The sequence below is a fragment of the Macaca nemestrina genome, chromosome 1, assembly GCF_043159975.1.
Source record: "Macaca nemestrina isolate mMacNem1 chromosome 1, mMacNem.hap1, whole genome shotgun sequence".
Classification (NCBI taxonomy): domain Eukaryota; kingdom Metazoa; phylum Chordata; class Mammalia; order Primates; family Cercopithecidae; genus Macaca; species Macaca nemestrina.
In genome coordinates, this window is record NC_092125.1 from 43,902,640 (window position 1) to 43,920,346 (window position 17,707).

Sequence of the window (17,707 nt, forward strand, 5' to 3'; positions counted from 1 at the left end):
ATTTTAGAGCTTCAAAATGTCAAGGTTTTAATTTAAAATCCCAAACTAAATTTCTGATTCACAACTAAGTCAAATCTATTCTCAGAAATCAATGTATATGTTTTTGCTTTAAAGAATGACTTATGTCCAAAAGGTAAGCAGTTTGTAAACTCGTTGGTCTCTAACTCTTCCAGCAGCCATGTGCAAGTGAGTGAGGATGAGATCTGAGAAGAAACTCTAGCTAACAGAAGTTCTTCTCTGTTGGATTTTAATTTTACCTTAAAGGAGAGATTTCATAAGCTATTTCTCAACAACTATATATTTAGCTCTGTAACCAGCGCATATCTTAAATGAAATCTCCTTTACAATATTTTATTTGCAAAGCTAAGACAAAGGACAATGTTTTACTTGCAGTTCATGGTGGATTTTCCCAGTGGTCTGCATGGAGAGCCTGCAGTGTCACCTGTGGAAAAGGCATCCAAAAGAGGAGTCGTCTGTGCAACCAGCCCCTTCCAGCCAATGGTGGGAAGCCCTGCCAAGGTTCAGATTTGGAAACGCGAAACTGTCAAAATAAGCCGTGTCCAGGTACACCTCCTTATTTAACTGATAGGCATGTGTTTAATAGACCTTCATTTCTGTTTTCTACCTATGGATTACCCCAGTGTGAGTACTCCCGATTGAAATATACCTGATGGTGTAATGGTTCACCTTTGTATAGTGGATGGTAGCTGGTCGGAATGGAGTCCCTGGGAAGAATGCACAAGGAGCTGTGGACATGGCAACCGAACCAGGACCAGGACTTGCAATAATCCATCAGCTCAGCATGGTGGGCGGCCATGTGAAGGGAATGCTGTGGAAATAATTATGTGCAACATCAGGCCTTGCCCAGGTGAGAACCCACCAATAATACTAGGATAAACAAAACTTTTCTATCTTAACTCCTAGGAAAAAATTACATTTGCCTTTTCTTCTTCATTGTAAAAAGATGTTATGGCCTGTACCCTTGAGAATATGTTCATTCACTATATTCTTAGCTCTCTTTTATGGAGAAACTTGTAAAAGTATGGCATTCATTGATGTTAAGCAAAATACCTGCTTTAATTGAACATGAAGAAAAGGTCCAAACTGGAGTGTATTTCTCACTCATGTAAAGAAAACATAAGTATTGACAAGGTCATAAAGTAACATCTAATCCAGCCATCCATTTTGAGGTGAGGAAAATGAACCCTAGAGAGGTTAAAGACTTGCGCAGAAACACACAACTGCTGAGGGGTAAATGCTAATCGCTGTCATTCACTAAATACTTACCATACAATAGGAACCATGCTAAGTGCTTTATATTGTTAATATTGCATATTATTATTGATTTTGTGTCTTAGCACTCTTTCCAAGTAAAGTGACAAATCAAACTTAAGTCTAAGTAGAAAACTTTTCAGGTGTAATTGAATCCAAGGATTTGGAGAGTGCTTTTACTAGCATGTCCATCTCTTATCTCTGCTTTCCTCTCTTTGGCTTTATTCGCTATTAAACTCTTTCCATGTGGTGGAAACAATGACTGCTGACAGCTACTGGCTCACAGGGGCCTTATAATATCAGTGAGGCCTCAGAGAAAAAGAGTTCCCTTGTCTCTCAGAATTCCTATCAGTCTCTGGGAAGGAACCCTGTTTGCTTTTGTTCGGGTCACATGCTTACACCTGAACTCAAGTGAGTCCAGGGTATTCTAATAGCCAGCTTGGGTGAACTGTCTACCTAGTGTAAAGTGGGGCAGAGAAAGAAATCATGCAAAGTAGAGGAGCTGTTCATTTATTTATTCATTCATCCAACAAATATTTATTGAGTGCTTACTTTGTCATCAAGACACTGTTCTAGTTGCTAGAGTTAAAATAATAAACAGTATCTTTCCAGTTTTGATCAGCATACCCAAAAAACTCAGAGACTTGAAATGATGGAGTACAACTTGGAGAGATATCTTAGCTGGAATGTCAGAAAAAGAAAGAGTGACAAACCAAAATGGGACAGGTATTCACTACATTGGGTATTGCATCCTATTGTGCAGATGAGGAAAGATTTAGAAAATAATGTTCAGTGATTCACTAAGGATAGATAGCTAATAAAAAGCGAATCAAAGTTTTGAACTCAGGTTGATCTAATTACCAAGCTTATTTAAATTGTAGGTATCTGGATTTGCAATTCGGAACTTTGATTACATTACAAAAACGAAGTACTGTCCTGAAATCTTAAAATAAATGAGAAGCCATTTATTTTAGTCTTAAAGAATTTAAAAGCTGGTTGTAATAACATTATGTTCTAAACTTAAAAGAGCAGGAAATACTTGATTGAGCAATTTTGTGTAATTTGTCATCTATAATAACTATATAATAACTAAATGATACTTGTAAATATCCTAAAATAAAAATCAGTCTTTTCTCTTCATGTTGAGTAACACTTCGCTTACTACTGTCTGTTTGCTTAGTTGCTGTTGTTTTGTTCACTATTTTATTGGCTTGTATTTTTTTAAAAGGCTTTCTCTAGTTATTTCCCCTAGCCCCTAAACCAATTGAATTTAGCTATTTTTTTAGCACAGTGTTGGTGGTGTCCTAGAGCCATTCAATGAAAGCATGTATTTCTTCCCGATAAGAGCATGTATGAAAATTTACTGATGCCATATTGGTAGGTAAGTATCAGCTGTAGTAGGAGTATCTATACCACAAAAATTAGCAATGCTACAAGTTTTCCTCCTCACCCCTAGAGAGCTGGTTGTTAAACATTTCTCAGCTCACCACTGCAAAATGGGCGCCAGCCTAAGATAGCCTTTCTCATCCAGGAGGTACGTGAAAATATCAGGGGCAGAAGATACTTGCTTTTGGTACAATTCATTTCTAACAATGTTGAATCTACAAAAGAGTTGCAAGAAGAGTACAGATAATTTCTATATAACACTATCTAGGTGAAATTTTGTGTATTTCCTGAAACAAGGACATTCTCTTTCATCAACATAGTACAGTGATCAAAATTGGGAAATTTAACATTGATACTACTGTTACCTCATTTCATTATCTAATCTTGTTATGTAATCCATAGGCCATATTCAAATTTTGCCAGTTGTCCCAGTAATATCATTTATAACTCTTTTATCCCCCATTCCAAGATCCGATCCAGGATCACACTTGTACTTATTTGTTGTGTCCCATTAGTCTCTTTTAATTGGAAAATTTTCTCAGTCTTTTTCTTTCATGAATTTGATATATTTTATTGTAATTATACTTTAAGTTCTAGGGTACATGTGCACAATGTGCAGCTTTGTTACATATGTATACATGGGCCATGTTGTTGTGCTGCACCCATTAACTCGTCATTTACATTGGGTATATCTCCTAATGCTATCTCTCCCCCTTCCCCACAATAGGACCCGGTGTGTGATGTTCCCCTTCCTGTCTCCAAGTGATCTCATTGTTCAATTCCCACCTATGAGTGAGAACATGCAGTATTTGGTTTTCTGTTCTTGAGATAGTTTGCTGAGAATAATGGTTTCCAGCTGCATCCATGTCCCTACAAAAGACACGAACTCATCCTTTTTTATGGCTGCATAGTATTCCATGGTGTGTATGTGCCACATTTTCTTAATCCAGTCTGTCACTGATGGACATTTGGGTTGATTCCAAGTCTTTGCTATTGTGAATAGTGCCGCAATAAACATACATGTGCATGTGTCCTTATAGCAGCATGACTTACAATCCTTTGGGTATATCCCTAGTAATGGGATGGCTGGGTCAAATGGTATTTCTAGTTCTAGATCCTTGAGGAATCGCCACACTGTTTTCCACAATGACTGAACTAGTTTACAGTCCCACCAATAGTGTAAAATTGTTCCTATTTCTCCACATCCTCTCCAGCACCTGTTGTTTCCTGATTTTTTTAATGATCACCATTCTAACTGGTGTGAGATGGTATCTCATTGTGGTTTTGATTTGCATTTCTCTCATGGCAAGTGATGAGCATTTTTTCATGTGTCTGTTGACTGTATAAATGTCTTCTTTTGAGAAGTGTTTGTTCATATCCTTTGCTCACTTTTTGATGGGGTTGTTTTTTCTTGTAAATTTGATTGAGTTCTTTGTAGGTTCTGGACATTAGCCCTTTGTCAGATGAGTAGATTGCAAAAATTTTCTCCCATTCTGTAGGTTGCCTGTTCACTCTGATGGTAGTTTCTTTTGCTGTGCAGGAGCTCTTTAGTTTATTAGATCCCATTTGTCAATTTTGGCTTTTATTGCCGTTGCTTTAGGTGTTTTAGACATGAAGTCCTTGCCCATGCCTATGTCCTGAATGGTATTACCTAGGTTTTCTTCTAGGGTTTTTATGGTTTTAGGTCTAACATTTAAGTCTCTAATCCATCTTGAATTAATTTTCGTATAAGGAGTAAGGAAAGGATCTAGTTTCAGCTTTCTACTTATGGCTAGCCAATTTTCCCAGCACCATTTATTAAATAGGGAATCCTTTCCCCATTTCTTGTTTTTGTCAGGTTTGTCAAAGATCAGATGGCTATAGATGTGTGGTATTATTTCTGAGGACTGTTCTGTTCCATTGGTCTACATCTCTGTTTTGGTACCAGTACCATGTTATTTTGGTTACTGTAGCCTTGTAGTATAGTTTGAAGTCAGGTAGTGTGATGCCTCCAGCTTTGTTCTTTTGGCTTAGGATTGTCTTGGCAATGCAGGGTCTTTTTTGGTTCCATATGAACTTTAAAGCAGTTTTTTCCAATTCTGTGAAGAAACTCATTGGTAGCTTGATGGGGATGGCATTGAATCTATAAATTACCTTGGGCAGTATGGCCATTTTCACAGTATTGATTCTTCCTATCCATGAGCATGAAATGTTCTTCCATTTGTTTGTGTCCTCTTTTATTTCACTGAGCAGTGGATTGTAGTTCTCCTTGAAGAGGTCCTTTACATCCCTTGTAAGTTGGATTCCTATGTATTTTATTCTCTTTGAAGCTATTGTGAATGGGAGTTCATTCATGATTTGGCTCTCTGTCTGTTACTAGTGTATAAGAATGCTTGTGATATTTGCACATTGATTTTGTATCCTGAGACTTTGCTGAAGTTGCTTATTAGCTTAAGGAGATTTTGGGCTGAGACAATGGGGTTTTCTAAATATACAATCATGTCATCCACAAACAGGGACAATTTGACTTTTTCTTTTCCTAACTGAATACTCTTTCTTTCTCTTGCCTGATTGCCCTAGCCAGAACTTCCAACACTATGTTGAATAGGAGTGGTGAGAGAGGGCATCCCTGTCTTGTGCCAGTTTTCAAAGGGAATGCTTCCAGCTTTTGCCCATTCAGTATGATATTGGCTGTGGTTTTGTCATAAATAGCTCTTATTATTTTGAGATACGTTCCATCAATACCAAATTTATTGAGTTTTTATCATGAAAAGCTGTTGAATTTTGTCAAAGGCCTTTTTTGCATCTATTGAGATAATCATGTGGTTTTTGTCTTTGGTTCTATTTATATGCTGGATTACATTTATTGATTTGCATATGTTGAACCAGCCTTGCATCCCAGGGATGAAGCCCACTTGATCATGGTGGATAAGCTTTTTGATGTGCTGCTAGATGCGGTTTGCCAGTATTTTATTGAGGATTTTTGCATCGATGTTCATCAGGGATATTGGTCTAAAATTCTCTTTTTTTGTTGTATCTCTGTCAGGCTTTGGTATCAGGATGATGTTGGCCTCATAAAATGAGTTAGGGAGGATTCCCTCTTTTTCTATTGATTGGAATAGTTTCAGAAGGAATGGTACCAACTCCTCCTTGTACCTCTGGTAGAATTCGGCTGTGAATCTGTCTGGTCCTGAAGTTTTTTTGGTTGGTAGGCTTTTAATTATTGCCTCAATTTCAGAGCCTGCTATTGGTCTATTCAGGGATTCAACTTCTTCCTGGTTTAGTCTTGGGAGAGTGTAAGTGTCCAGGAAATTGTCCATTTCTTCTAGGTTTTCTAGTTTATTTGCATAGAGGTGTTTATAGTATTCTCTGATGGTAGTTTGTATTTCTGTGGGGTCGGTGGTGATATCCCCTTTATCATTTTTTATTGCATCTATTTGATTCTTCTCTCTTTTCTTTATTAGTCTTGCTAGTGGTCTATCAATTTTGTTGATCTTTTCAAAAACCAGCTCCTGGATTCATGGATTTTTTTGAAGGGTTTTTTGTGTCTCTATCTCCTTCAGTTCTGCTCTGATCTTAGTTATTTCTTGCCTTCTGCTAGCTTTTGAATGTGTTTGCTCTTGCTTCTCTAGTTCTTTTAATCGTGATGCTAGGGTGTCAATTTTAGATCTTTCCTGCTTTCTCTTGTGGGCATTGTGTCCCAGAGATTCTGGTGTGTTGTATCTTTGTTCTCATTGGTTTCAAAGACCATCTTTATTTCTGCCTTCATTTCGTTAGGTACCCAGTAGTCATTCAGGGGCAGTTTTGATTGAGTTTCTTAGTCCTGAGTTCTAGTTTGATAGCACTGTGGTCTGAGAGACAGTTTGTTATAATTTCTGTTCTTGTACATTTGCTGAGGAGTGCTTTACTTCTAACTATGTGGTCAATTTTGGATTAGGTGCAATGTGGTGCTGAGAAGAATGTATATTCTGTTGATTTGGGGTGGAGAGTTCTGTAGATGTCTATTAGGTCTGCTTGGTACAGAGTTGAGTTCAATTCCTGGATATCCTTGTTGACTTTCTGTCTCGTTGATCTGTCTAATGTTGACAGTGAGGTGTTAAAGTCTCCCGTTATTATTGCATGTTGAAGTCTCTTTGCAAGTCTCTAAGGACTGGCTTTATGAATCTGGGTGCTCCTGTATTGGGTGCATATATATTTAGGATAGTTAGCTCTTACTGAGGAATTGATCCCTTTCCCATTATGTAATGGCCTTCTTTGTCTCTTTTGATCTTTGATGGTTTAAAGTCTGTTTTATCAGAGACTAGGATTGCAACCCCTGCTTTTTTTTTGTTTTCCATTTGCTTGGTAGATATTCCTCCATCCCTTTATTTTGAGCCTATGCATGTCTCTCCATGTGAGATGGGTCTCCTGAATGCAGCAAACTGATGGGTCTTGACTCTTTATCCAGTTTGCCAGTCTGTGTCTTGTCATTATGATATTAGCTGGTTATTTTGCTCGCTAGTTGATGCAGTTTCTTCCTAGCATCGGTGGACTTTACATTTTGACATGTTTTTGCAATTGCTGGTACCTGTTGTTCCTTTCCATGTTTAGTGCTTCCTTCAGGATCTCTTGTAGGGCAGGCCTGGTGGTGACAAAATCTCTAAGCATTTGCTTGTCTGTAAAGGATTTTATTTCTCCTTCACTTATGAAACTTAGTTTGGCTGGATATGAAATTCTGGGTTGAAAATTATTTTCTTTAAAAATATTGAATATTGGCCCCCACTCTCTTCTGGCTTGGAGAGTTTCTGCCAAGAGATCTGCTGTTAGTCTGATGGGCTTCCCTTTGTAGGTTACCCGACCTTTCTCTCTGGCTGCCCTTAACATTTTTTCCTTCATTTCAACTTTGGTGAATCTGACAATTATGTGTCTTGGAGTTGCTCTTCTCGAGGAGTATCTTTGTGGCATTCTCTGCATTTCCTGAATTTGAATGTTGGCCTGCCTTACTAGGTTGGGGAAGTTCTCCAGGATGATATCCTGCAGAGTGTTTTCCAACTTGGTTCCATTTTCCCCATCACTTTCAGGCACACCAATCAGACATAGATTTGGTCTTTTCACATAATCCCATATTTCTTGGAGGCTTTGTTCATTTATTTTTACTCTTTTTTCTCTACACTTCTCTTCTTGCTTCATTTCATTCATTTGATCTTCAAGCGCTGATACTCTCTTCCAGATGATCGAGTTGGTTACTGAAGCTTGTGCATTTGTCACGTAGTTCTCGTGTTATGGTTTTCATCTCTATCAGTTCTTTTAAGGACTTCTCTACATTGATTATTCTAGTTATCCATTCATCCATTCTTTTTTCAAGGTTTTTAGTTTCTTTGCACTGGTTACGTAGTTCCTCTTTTAGCTCTGAGAAGTTGGATCTACTGAAACCTTCTTCTCTCGACTTGTCCAAGTCATTCTCCGTCCAGCTTTGTTCTGTTGCTGGCGATGAGCTGCATTTCTTTGGAGGGGGAGATGTGCTCTGATTTTTTGAATTTCCAGCTTTTCTGCACTGCTTTTTCCCCATCTTTGTGGTTTTATCTGCCTTTGGTCTTTGATGATGGTGATGTACTGATGGGGTTTTGGTGTGGGTGTCCTTTCTGTTTGTTAGTTTTCCTTCTAACAATCAGGACCTTCAGCTGCAGTTCTGTTGGAGTTTGCTTGAGGTCCACTCCAGACCCTGTTTGCCTGGGTATCAGCAGTGGAGGCTGCAGAAGATAGAATGTTGCCAAACAGCAAGTGTTGCTGTCTGATTCTTGCTCTGGAAGCTTCGTCTCATGCATGTACCCCGCTGTGTGAGTTGTCAGTCTGCACCTAGTGGGGGATGTCTCCCAGTTAGGCTACTCAGGGGTCAGGGACCCACTTGAGCAGGCAGTCTGTCAGTTGTTCTCAGATCTCAACCTCCATGCTGGGAGATCCACTGCTCTCTTCAAAGCTGTCAGATGGGGGCATTTACCTCTGCTGAGGTTTCTGCTGCTTTTTGTTTAGCTATGACCTGTCCCTAGAGGAGGAGTCTACAGAGGCAGGCCAGCCTCCTTGAGCTGTGGTGGGCTCCACCCAATTCGAGCTTCCCAGTGGCTTTATCTACTTAAGCCTCAGCAATGGCCGGTGCCCCTCCCCCAGCCTTGCTGCCGCCTTGCAGTTAGATCTCAGACTGCTATGCTAGCAATGAGGGAGGCTCCATAGGCATGGGACCTTCTGGGCCAGATGTGGGATATAATCTCCTGGTGTGCCGTTTGCTAAGACCCTTGGTAAAGCATAGTATTAGGGTGGGAGTTACCCGATTTTCCAGGTATTGTGTGTCTCAATTTCCTTTGGCTAAGAAAAGGAATTCCCTTCCCCCTTGTGCTTCCCAGGTGAGGTGATGCCTCACCCTACTTCAGCTCTCACTTGTCAGGCTGCACCCACAGACCAGCGCCAACTGTCCGACAAGACCCACTGAGATGAACCCAGTACCTCAGTTGAAAATGCAGAAATCACCGTATTCCGTGTCGCTCACGCTGGGAGCTGGAGGCTGGAGCTGTTCCTATTCGGACATCTTGGGCACACCCCTAGAACTTGATATTTTTTAGTGTACAGGCCAACCATTTTAGAGAAGACAATTGAATTTGGATTTGCCTAACATTTCCTCATGATAATATGTAGGTTTTGCATTTTGGCAGGAACACCACAGAAATGATTTTGTGTCCTTCTCAGTGCATCATTTCAGAAGGTACATAATGTCAGTTTGTCCCATACTGGTGGTTTTACCTTTCTTTACTTGTTTAAGGTGGTGTCTGTCATTGCATAGTTACTATTTTTACTTCTAAGTATTTTGTAGGGAAACTTGGAAACTATATAAACATCTTATCAACCTTTCACCCACTAGTTTTAGCATCCATTTCTGATTTCTACTTGAATCAGTTATTACTGTGATTTTTGCAAAACAGCTATTTTCTAACTCCATCATTATCTTCCATATCTGTTATTGACCTCTGTCAAGAACTTTCTCATTTTTTTTACTTTATGATTTATAGCAATAAGGACTCAGGTATTATTCAATGGGTTATCACAGTGGAACCCAACCTTTTTGGCACCAGGGACTGGTTTTGTGGAAGACAATTTTTCTACAGATCGAGGGTTGGGGCGATGGCTTCAGGATGATTCAAGCACATTATATTTATTGTGGATTTTATATACAATGAAATAATTATACAACTCACCATAATGTAGAATCAGTGGAAGCCCTGAGCTTGTTTTACTACAACTAGAAGGTCCTTTCCGGGGTTGATGGGGGACAGTGATAGATTATCAGGCATTAGATTCTCATAAGGAGCACACAACATAGATCCCTCACATGCGCAGTTCACAATAGGTTTCATGCTCCTATGAGACTCTAATGCCACTGCTGATCTGACAGGAGACGGAGTTCATGGTAATGTTAGCAGTGGGTGATAGCTGTAAATACAGCTGTGAAGCTTGGCTCACTTGCCAAGTGATCCATGGCCCATGGGATTGAGCACCCCTGGTTTATCATACACTGTCATTATTTATCGTGATGTTCACGTTATCCTAGAATAGGTTAGTGGAGGAAGGCCTGTCCCGGCTGGCTTCAGTGTTCTCTTGGGATGTCCTCATGATTCTTTAAATATTTTCTTACTTTCTGGTACAAATAGTTAATTCAAACTTATTTTGTACTTTCCCTGCCCCAGTTAGAAGAGTGTTTTTAAACTGCAAATCTTTTTTAAAGATTGATATATTTGGGGATGGCCTATCCTGACATTTGAGAATCATTGTCATTAAAATACATATATAGCTACAGATTAAAGAATGAGCATTTTTTCAAATGTCTGTCTGAAAATTGTTGAGAACTTTGAGCAAAGCTCATCATACCTCCTAGCTTACACTTTTATGTAGGATTTACTATGTGTCCTGTACTGTTCCAAGCACTTTTCTTCTACAAATTCATTGCTCACCTCAACTCTAATAAATTATCTTTTATTATTTGCATATTGCAGATGTTGAAACTAGGCACACAGAAGCCAAGTCACTTGTCAGGATTGCATGGCCTCTATAAGGGCAGAATAGTTATTCAGGCCCAGAGTGTCTGCCTGGAGACCCCGCCCCTAGCATTGTGCTCCTCTACCCTTCCATAATTAAAACTGCAACATAGTATAACAAATTCAGTTATAAGATTTTGCATGTTTCTTACCTACTAATCCCTCTGTAGTTTTTTGTTTTTGTTTTTTTTTTAATATTTTAACTTTCATTTTAGTTTCAGAGGTACATGTTCAGGTTTGTTATATAGGTAAACTTATGACTCAAGGATTTGATGTACAGATTATTTTGTCACTACCTGGGTACTAAGCATAGTATCCAACAGTTTATTTTTCTAAACCTCTTCCTCCTTCCACCCTCCTCCCTCAGGTAGGCCCCAGTGTTTGTTGTTCCCCTCTTTCTGCCATGTGTTCTCATTATTTAGCTCCCATTTATAAGTGAGAACATGTGGTATTTGGTTTTCTGTTCCTGAGTTACTTTGCTGAGGATACTGACCTCTAGTTCCATCCCTGTTCCTGCAAAGGACGTGATCTCATTCTTTTTTATGGCTGCATAGTATTCCATGGTATATATATACCACATTTTCTTTATCCAGTCTACTGTTGTTTGCTGTTTTGGTTGCTTCTGTCTTTACTGTTGTAAATAGTGCTTAATGAACACACACGTGCATGTGTCTTTATGGTAGAACAATTTATATTGCTTTGGGCATATGCCCAATAGTGGGATTGCAGGGTCAAATGGTAGTTGTGTTTTTAGTTCTTGTTTTTTTTGCGTCATCTAGATAGCATGATGTTTTATGCCTTCTCCAGTTTATGTTATCATTCTTCCTTTTTTCTTGCTGTCATTCCATTCTTATAAAAGAAACACTTGAACTCTACAACATTTTGTGTCATGAAGTCCAATTCTAGTTAGGATTTTCCATATTGGTTAAAAAATAAAAATAAAGTCTTTAGCTGAAAACCTATAATTATATGTAATAGAAATAACACAGAAATGAATAAATGTTACCCAATTGTTAACCCTCCAATTAAAAATGCATCTATATTAAATGGCATTATAGTATAAGCAGTTGGGACTTTTGTTATCCAACAGTCTTGAAAATAAAATGTATTAAAATAGTTGGAACCTCAGAATTTTTGAAATCATATAGTCTATATTTGAGGGCTATGAGCATCCACAGCCTGAATTAATACAGAAGTAGTTTTGAATATCTGCCATATATTTAAAGGCTTTCTTCTTTCCTCTGAGGTTTAGCCAAATACTTTTTAGTGCAAATTCTTCTTGGCTAAAACAGATTTGTGTGACTATGTTTTTGTCTACAAAGCACAAGGATAATTAGTCAACTCAGTAAGAAACCCGTTAATTATAAGAAACTGTAACATGCATTTTAAAATATTTTTCTAACCAAAGCAGACAAATGAGTTTCATTACGTGGTTTTCAACTTGTTCTGGAGAATATTTACACTCATTCTTTGAGGCTCTTATTTTTGCTCATATTTTAGTTAAACCAGGTGATCACAAGACATACTTTATGAGCTCCATATCTAGCAAGTTCCCTGAAAACAAAAATATGACTTGGTATTCACTTGTATATAAGGAAAGCCATAATGTTGAATCTCAGCCCATGTACCTGGTAAAACATAAGATTGTTTCACTCTGTGGTCCAATGGTGTAATGTGTTAGTTACCAAAAGGAAGGCCCTAATATCACTCCTTGGAAACTACTGGTCAGCTTTTTATGTTGTTTAGGAAGCAGGTTAGTATGTTATTCAGAACTTTAATTCATGAACACATGTAATGGAGAAAGTTTTCCAAAGAATTACAGCTGTGCAAATCATCATGTTGTTGAAAAATCCAAGTACATATGTAGATACGAAGCTGAATCAGGCTTAAGGATGTGGTCTCGCTGTCTAGGGTCCAAATTATCTTTGTGGAAATATTTGTATTATCCATAACCACATCTCAATGTGTTATACAGCCTTGTTCCCAAGCTCCCAATTCTTTCTACTTTCTCCAGAGCAAACAGCACAGACAAATACTTAGCTAGGGCTTAAACACTCAGACTGTATTTATATATGGTAGTTTGAGTAAATTTAATTGTAATAAAATAGCTCCTTTGGGTGATTTTAAGCATTTATTTTTGGCATCAGGTAAGCCTTCTGAATTTCCCTGTAGACACAAATTCCTCTGAAAATCTAACCAGAAGGAGAAAGATCATCATTTGTTTTGTTTGGTTCAGTTTCAATTCTCTTAGATTGTGGGCTAATTAGCTCATTACTGAGTTTATTTATATAATTTTGGTTTTAAACAAGCATGGTTCTGTGACTTGAAACTGTCTTTTGGGGCATTTGTAGTTCATGGAGCATGGAGCACTTGGCAGCCTTGGGGAACATGCAGTGGAAGTTGTGGGAAAGGTGCTCAGACAAGAGCAAGACTTTGTAATAACCCACCGCCAGCACTGGGTGGGTCCTACTGTGATGGAGCAGAAACGCAGATGCAAGTGTGCAATGAAAGACATTGTCCAAGTAAGAGAAATATACTGTTTATATCTTTAACAAATTAACATCTACCTATCTTATCAAGGTAGTATGTCGACAAGAATCTATCCCATTCTAACTGTGCCCACAAGTACATCTCTCAAACTAACAATGCCCAGAGTGTAACATGATGGTTTCTAGGTAGTAAGAAAGCATGTACATTTTTCCCTTATTCCAGTTGATGGCAAGTGGGCGACTTGGGCCAGTTGGAGTGCCTGTTCTGTGTCGTGTGGAGGCGGCGCCAGACAGAGAACAAGGGACTGCTCCGACCCTGTGCCCCAGTATGGAGGAAGGAAATGTGAAGGGAGTGATGTCCAGAGTGATTTTTGCAATAGTGACCCTTGCCCAAGTGAGTGTTGGAAATAGTGAGTCAACATTATACTTTCGTAAAGTTTCATTATGACCTGAATTCCTTAAAGTTGTAATATTCTGTTACTTAGTTCTTCAACCTTTGGTTTGGGATGTCAGAATGTTATAAGGTTGCTGTCGTGTCTGTGTAATACCATAGATGTCTTCGATTCATAGGGACAGGAGCTGTGTCCTATTTCACTTGCTCTGTATAGGAGTAGCCCCAGAGTATAAGAATGAGAGCACCCCTGCAGGCTGACTCTTCATGATGCTTACGAGTCTTTTATGAAGGCAAGCAGGCAGCTCTCTGCCTTAATTCAGTCACCAAGCTCGATTTTTAGACCCCTGCAGCAATTTGATATCTGGAAATCCGAGTTACATTGTATCCTGAATTTTACAGCCTTGGCTCATCAAAAGCAGAGACCCTGTCTCATTTATACCCTCCAGCTCCTGCAATATTTTAAGACTCAGTAAATATATGTTAAATGGAATCACACAAATACAGGAATGTATACTCAGTTTCTAGCCAAAACTGAATTAAACTGTCTTCCTTGGGAAGTTGCCTATTTATAGACTTTTATGTTTTGTTTCAGGTGCTGAGAAGAGACTTTTTTAATACTTTTTAGATGAATGTCATTGTTGACCACTTCTCATTTTAGGGGCTCTGTTTTCATCTCAGATTATTCTGTCTTGTAGCCCATGGTAACTGGAGTCCTTGGAGTGGCTGGGGAACATGCAGCCGGACGTGTAATGGAGGGCAGATGCGGCGGTACCGCACATGTGACAACCCTCGTCCCTCCAATGGGGGAAGAACTTGTGGGGGACCAGACTCCCAGATCCAGAGGTGCAACACTGACATGTGTCCTGGTGAGTCTCTTGATTTCTGGCAGTTGAATAAGTAAAGCATTTAATTTAGTGCTCACTGTAGCAGCCCTATTGCTTCAGACTTTAAAATTAAAGTTGTATAGGCAGGAGCACCCCAAGTGTAGATTTTGAAGCCAATTTGTTAACAGTGACCATTCCATTCTTGTTCACAGTGGATGGAAGCTGGGGAAGCTGGCATAGTTGGAGCCAGTGCTCTGCCTCCTGTGGAGGAGGTGAGAAGACTCGGAAGCGGCTGTGTGACCACCCTGTGCCAGCTAAAGGTGGCCGTCCCTGTCCCGGAGACACTACTCAGGTGACCAGGTGCAATGTACAAGCATGTCCAGGTAAGCAACTAAATTGGACTTTGGTAGCACATTTAGAGCCTTTGTGCACATTAGAGAAAGGTGCCACAAATTACAAAACACTGCCAACCCTGAGAGGAGGAATTAGAAAAAAAAAAAAAAAAAGTGCATTCTTGCTCTTAATTGGTACAGTTCTGTATGAACTCAAGGCTGGGTTCTAGCCTCTGCTTTTGCCTTTCCAGGCTTCCTGGTAAAAGGATATAGTCCTGGCCTTGACAGGAAAAAGTGTGAGACAGAGTGGGGAAAAATGGGCTGAGATTCCAGACTAAAGGTAAGGTGGGGCAGTGGCTAAATATCTAAAGAAAGCCACAATTGGAGGCTGTTCATCTGTGGATGGGAAATTGAAGGACATGAGTGTGTGAGAAGTAAAGTAAGAATCAGTTCAGTCCTAGGAGAAAGAATAAGGGGAGTTCAAGTATGAAGTTCAGCCTGAGTCATGCATTGCATCTAGCAACTGATGTAAAAATTCAGAAGTCTACAACTCATGGGCCTTAGAGTTTGCTGGGATTCCAAGAAATGGTAGCTAATACTCAATACCTTGTCTCAGCAGGCAGGCTTCTAAAGGTTATAAGAAGACCAACAATAACAGTTTTATATTGTTGAAGTGTCAAGATATCAATTAGACTTTCCAAAGCTTTAAGGTTTTCTTAGAAATAAAAAGTTCCTGAAAAATCAAGATCATTTGACAGAGTGAGAGAGATTTACATTTAAAAATGTATAGGATCTAGACAAGCTAAAGGAAGTTGATGGGTCTACTACCATCAACAACTGTTCAACATATTGACTAATTAACAAGGACTTTGAGGCTCCAACTGAGGCGTGGTGTCAGCTTCAGTTGATGTACTTTGTAGCTCAGCTTTTGTTAGTAGCAGGGCCCCAGTGGCATCAGGAATTCCAAATAGGTTGACAGTTTGTGCTGCAGAGTCTGTCAGAGGATTTCAGGGATCTCAGCCAGGTATTCAGAACTAGGAGTCTTTTGAGCACTGCGACTCAAGTCCCTCTATGAGACTACAGAACCAGGGTCAAAATGTCAGCAATGACCTGGAGAGCTAAGTAAATTAGTGGTCCTAATACTCCCCTTTCTCCCTGCTTAGGACTAAGGATGAGAACCAGAATGGCCTACTGGCCCTGACTGGCTCTCTACGTTCCTGCATCATCTTGCAGCATGGTTTCCATTACTCTCTACACTTTCTGCTGCTTTTGCCCTCTCAGATGTGGCAAGCCACTACCCACAAAAGAGTGGCACACATTCCTTCCCTACCCAGAAAGCCCTTCTGCCCTCCCTGGCTTAGTTAAGACTTAAAACTTTCTTTAGGTTTCTTCTTTATTTTTACTTCCTTCTCAAACTTCCCTAAATAGTAGATAGCAATGCATTTCAACCTTACTTTTGTTTGTGGGATTTAGATTGTTTTTCTCCCCAATTCAGACATAAGCTCTATGAATGCAGGCTTCATATCTTTTTTTTTTCTCACCATTTTTTTTCTTTAATTTGTGACAAACACATGAATGTAGCACAGACCAGGAAGGCTGAATCAACACAAAAAGATGTTTTCTCAGTATTAATAATAAAAGTAGTGTAAATTAAAATGTAAAGTACTGTACTTACTGATTTTTCTGAGGCTGAATACAATTGTATTTCTCTCCAATATATAATACAAGCATACCTCAGGGATGTTGCTGATTCAGTTTTAGACCACCACAAGGAAGTGAATATTGCAATAGAGCAAGTCACACCAATGTTTTGGTTTCCCAGCGCATATAAGTGTTATGTTTGCACTATTCTGTAGTACTATTAAGTATTCAATACATCATGTCTAAAAAACAATGCACATACCTTAATTTTAAAATACTTTATTGCCCAGGCTCGAATGCAGTAGCGTGATCTCAGCTCACTGCAACCTCTGGCTCCTGGGTTCAAGCGATTCTCATCTCAGCCTCCAAGTGCCCACCACCATGCCCAGCTAATTTTTTTGTATTTTTTTTAGTAGAGACAGGGTTTCACCATGTTGGCCAGGATGGTCTGAGCCTTCAGCAAGTCCATCTTTTTGCTGACAGAGGGTCTTGCCTTGAGGTTGATGGCTGCTGACTGATCAGGGTGGTGGGTGCTGAAGGTTAGGGTGACTCTAGCAATTTCTTAAAGACAGACAAGAATGGCATTTGCCACATCAATTGATTTAATGATTGATTTCTCTGTAGCAGACAATGCTGTTTAACAGCACTTTACCCTCAGTAAAACTTTCAAAGTTTGAGTCAGTCCTCTCAAATCCTGCCACTGCTTTATCAACTAAGTTTATGTAATATTTTAAATCCTTTGTTGTCATTTTAACAATGTTCACAGCATCTTCATCAGGGGTAGATTCCATATCAAACAACCATTTTCTTTGTTCATCTGTAAGAAGGAACTCCTCCATTCATTCAAGTTTTTTCATAAGATTGTAGCAAGTCAGTCCCATCTTTAGGATATACTTCTAATTCTCTTGCTCTTTTAACCACTTCTGTAGTTACTTCCTCCACTGAAGTCTTGAACCTTCAAAGTCATCTATGATGGGTGGAATCAACTTCCAATATCCTGTTAATGGCATCTAGAATGATGAATTCTTTCCAGAAGGTTTTCAATTTACTTAGCCCAGATCCAGCAAAGGAATCACTATGGTAGCTGTAGCCTTAGAAAAATGTTTGTTTGTTGTTGTTGTTGTTGTTTGAGACAGAGTCTCATTCTGTTGCCCAGGCTCGAATGCAGTAGCATAATCTCAGCTCACTGCAACCTCTGGCTCCTGGGTTCAAGCGTTTCTCATCTCAGCCTCCAAGTGATTACAAGTGCCCACCACCATGCAGAGCTAATTTCTATTTTTTTAGTAGAGACAGGGTTTCACCATGTTGGCCAGGATGGTCTCGAATTCCT

The 17,707-nt window shown here is 39.3% G+C and overlaps 1 protein-coding gene and 1 long non-coding RNA gene across 11 annotated transcripts in view; one reads left to right on the forward strand and one right to left on the reverse strand.

Moving 5' to 3' along the window:
* LOC105484596 (hemicentin 1) overlaps window positions 1-17,707 on the forward strand; it is a 514,524-nt gene that overhangs the window by 461,428 nt on the left and 35,389 nt on the right. For 9 of the 10 annotated variants that reach the window (XM_024793708.2, XM_024793713.2, XM_024793709.2 and 6 more), the window contains 6 exons: window positions 394-564; window positions 698-868; window positions 13,049-13,219; window positions 13,410-13,580; window positions 14,276-14,446; window positions 14,617-14,787. In XM_024793708.2, coding sequence (XP_024649476.2) covers window positions 394-564; window positions 698-868; window positions 13,049-13,219; window positions 13,410-13,580; window positions 14,276-14,446; window positions 14,617-14,787 — 1,026 coding nt within the window. Of the gene's footprint in view, window positions 1-393; window positions 565-697; window positions 869-13,048; window positions 13,220-13,409; window positions 13,597-14,275; window positions 14,447-14,616; window positions 14,788-17,707 lie in introns of those variants that run through there. The other variant, XM_011746404.3, reaches the window with a different exon arrangement.
* Window positions 11,587-17,707, reverse strand: part of LOC139357968 (uncharacterized) — a 71,767-nt gene continuing 65,646 nt past the window's right edge. Inside the window, exon 4 of the long non-coding RNA XR_011612097.1 lies at window positions 11,587-11,656. This is a non-coding gene — a long non-coding RNA (uncharacterized lncRNA). The remainder of the gene's footprint in view (window positions 11,657-17,707) is intronic.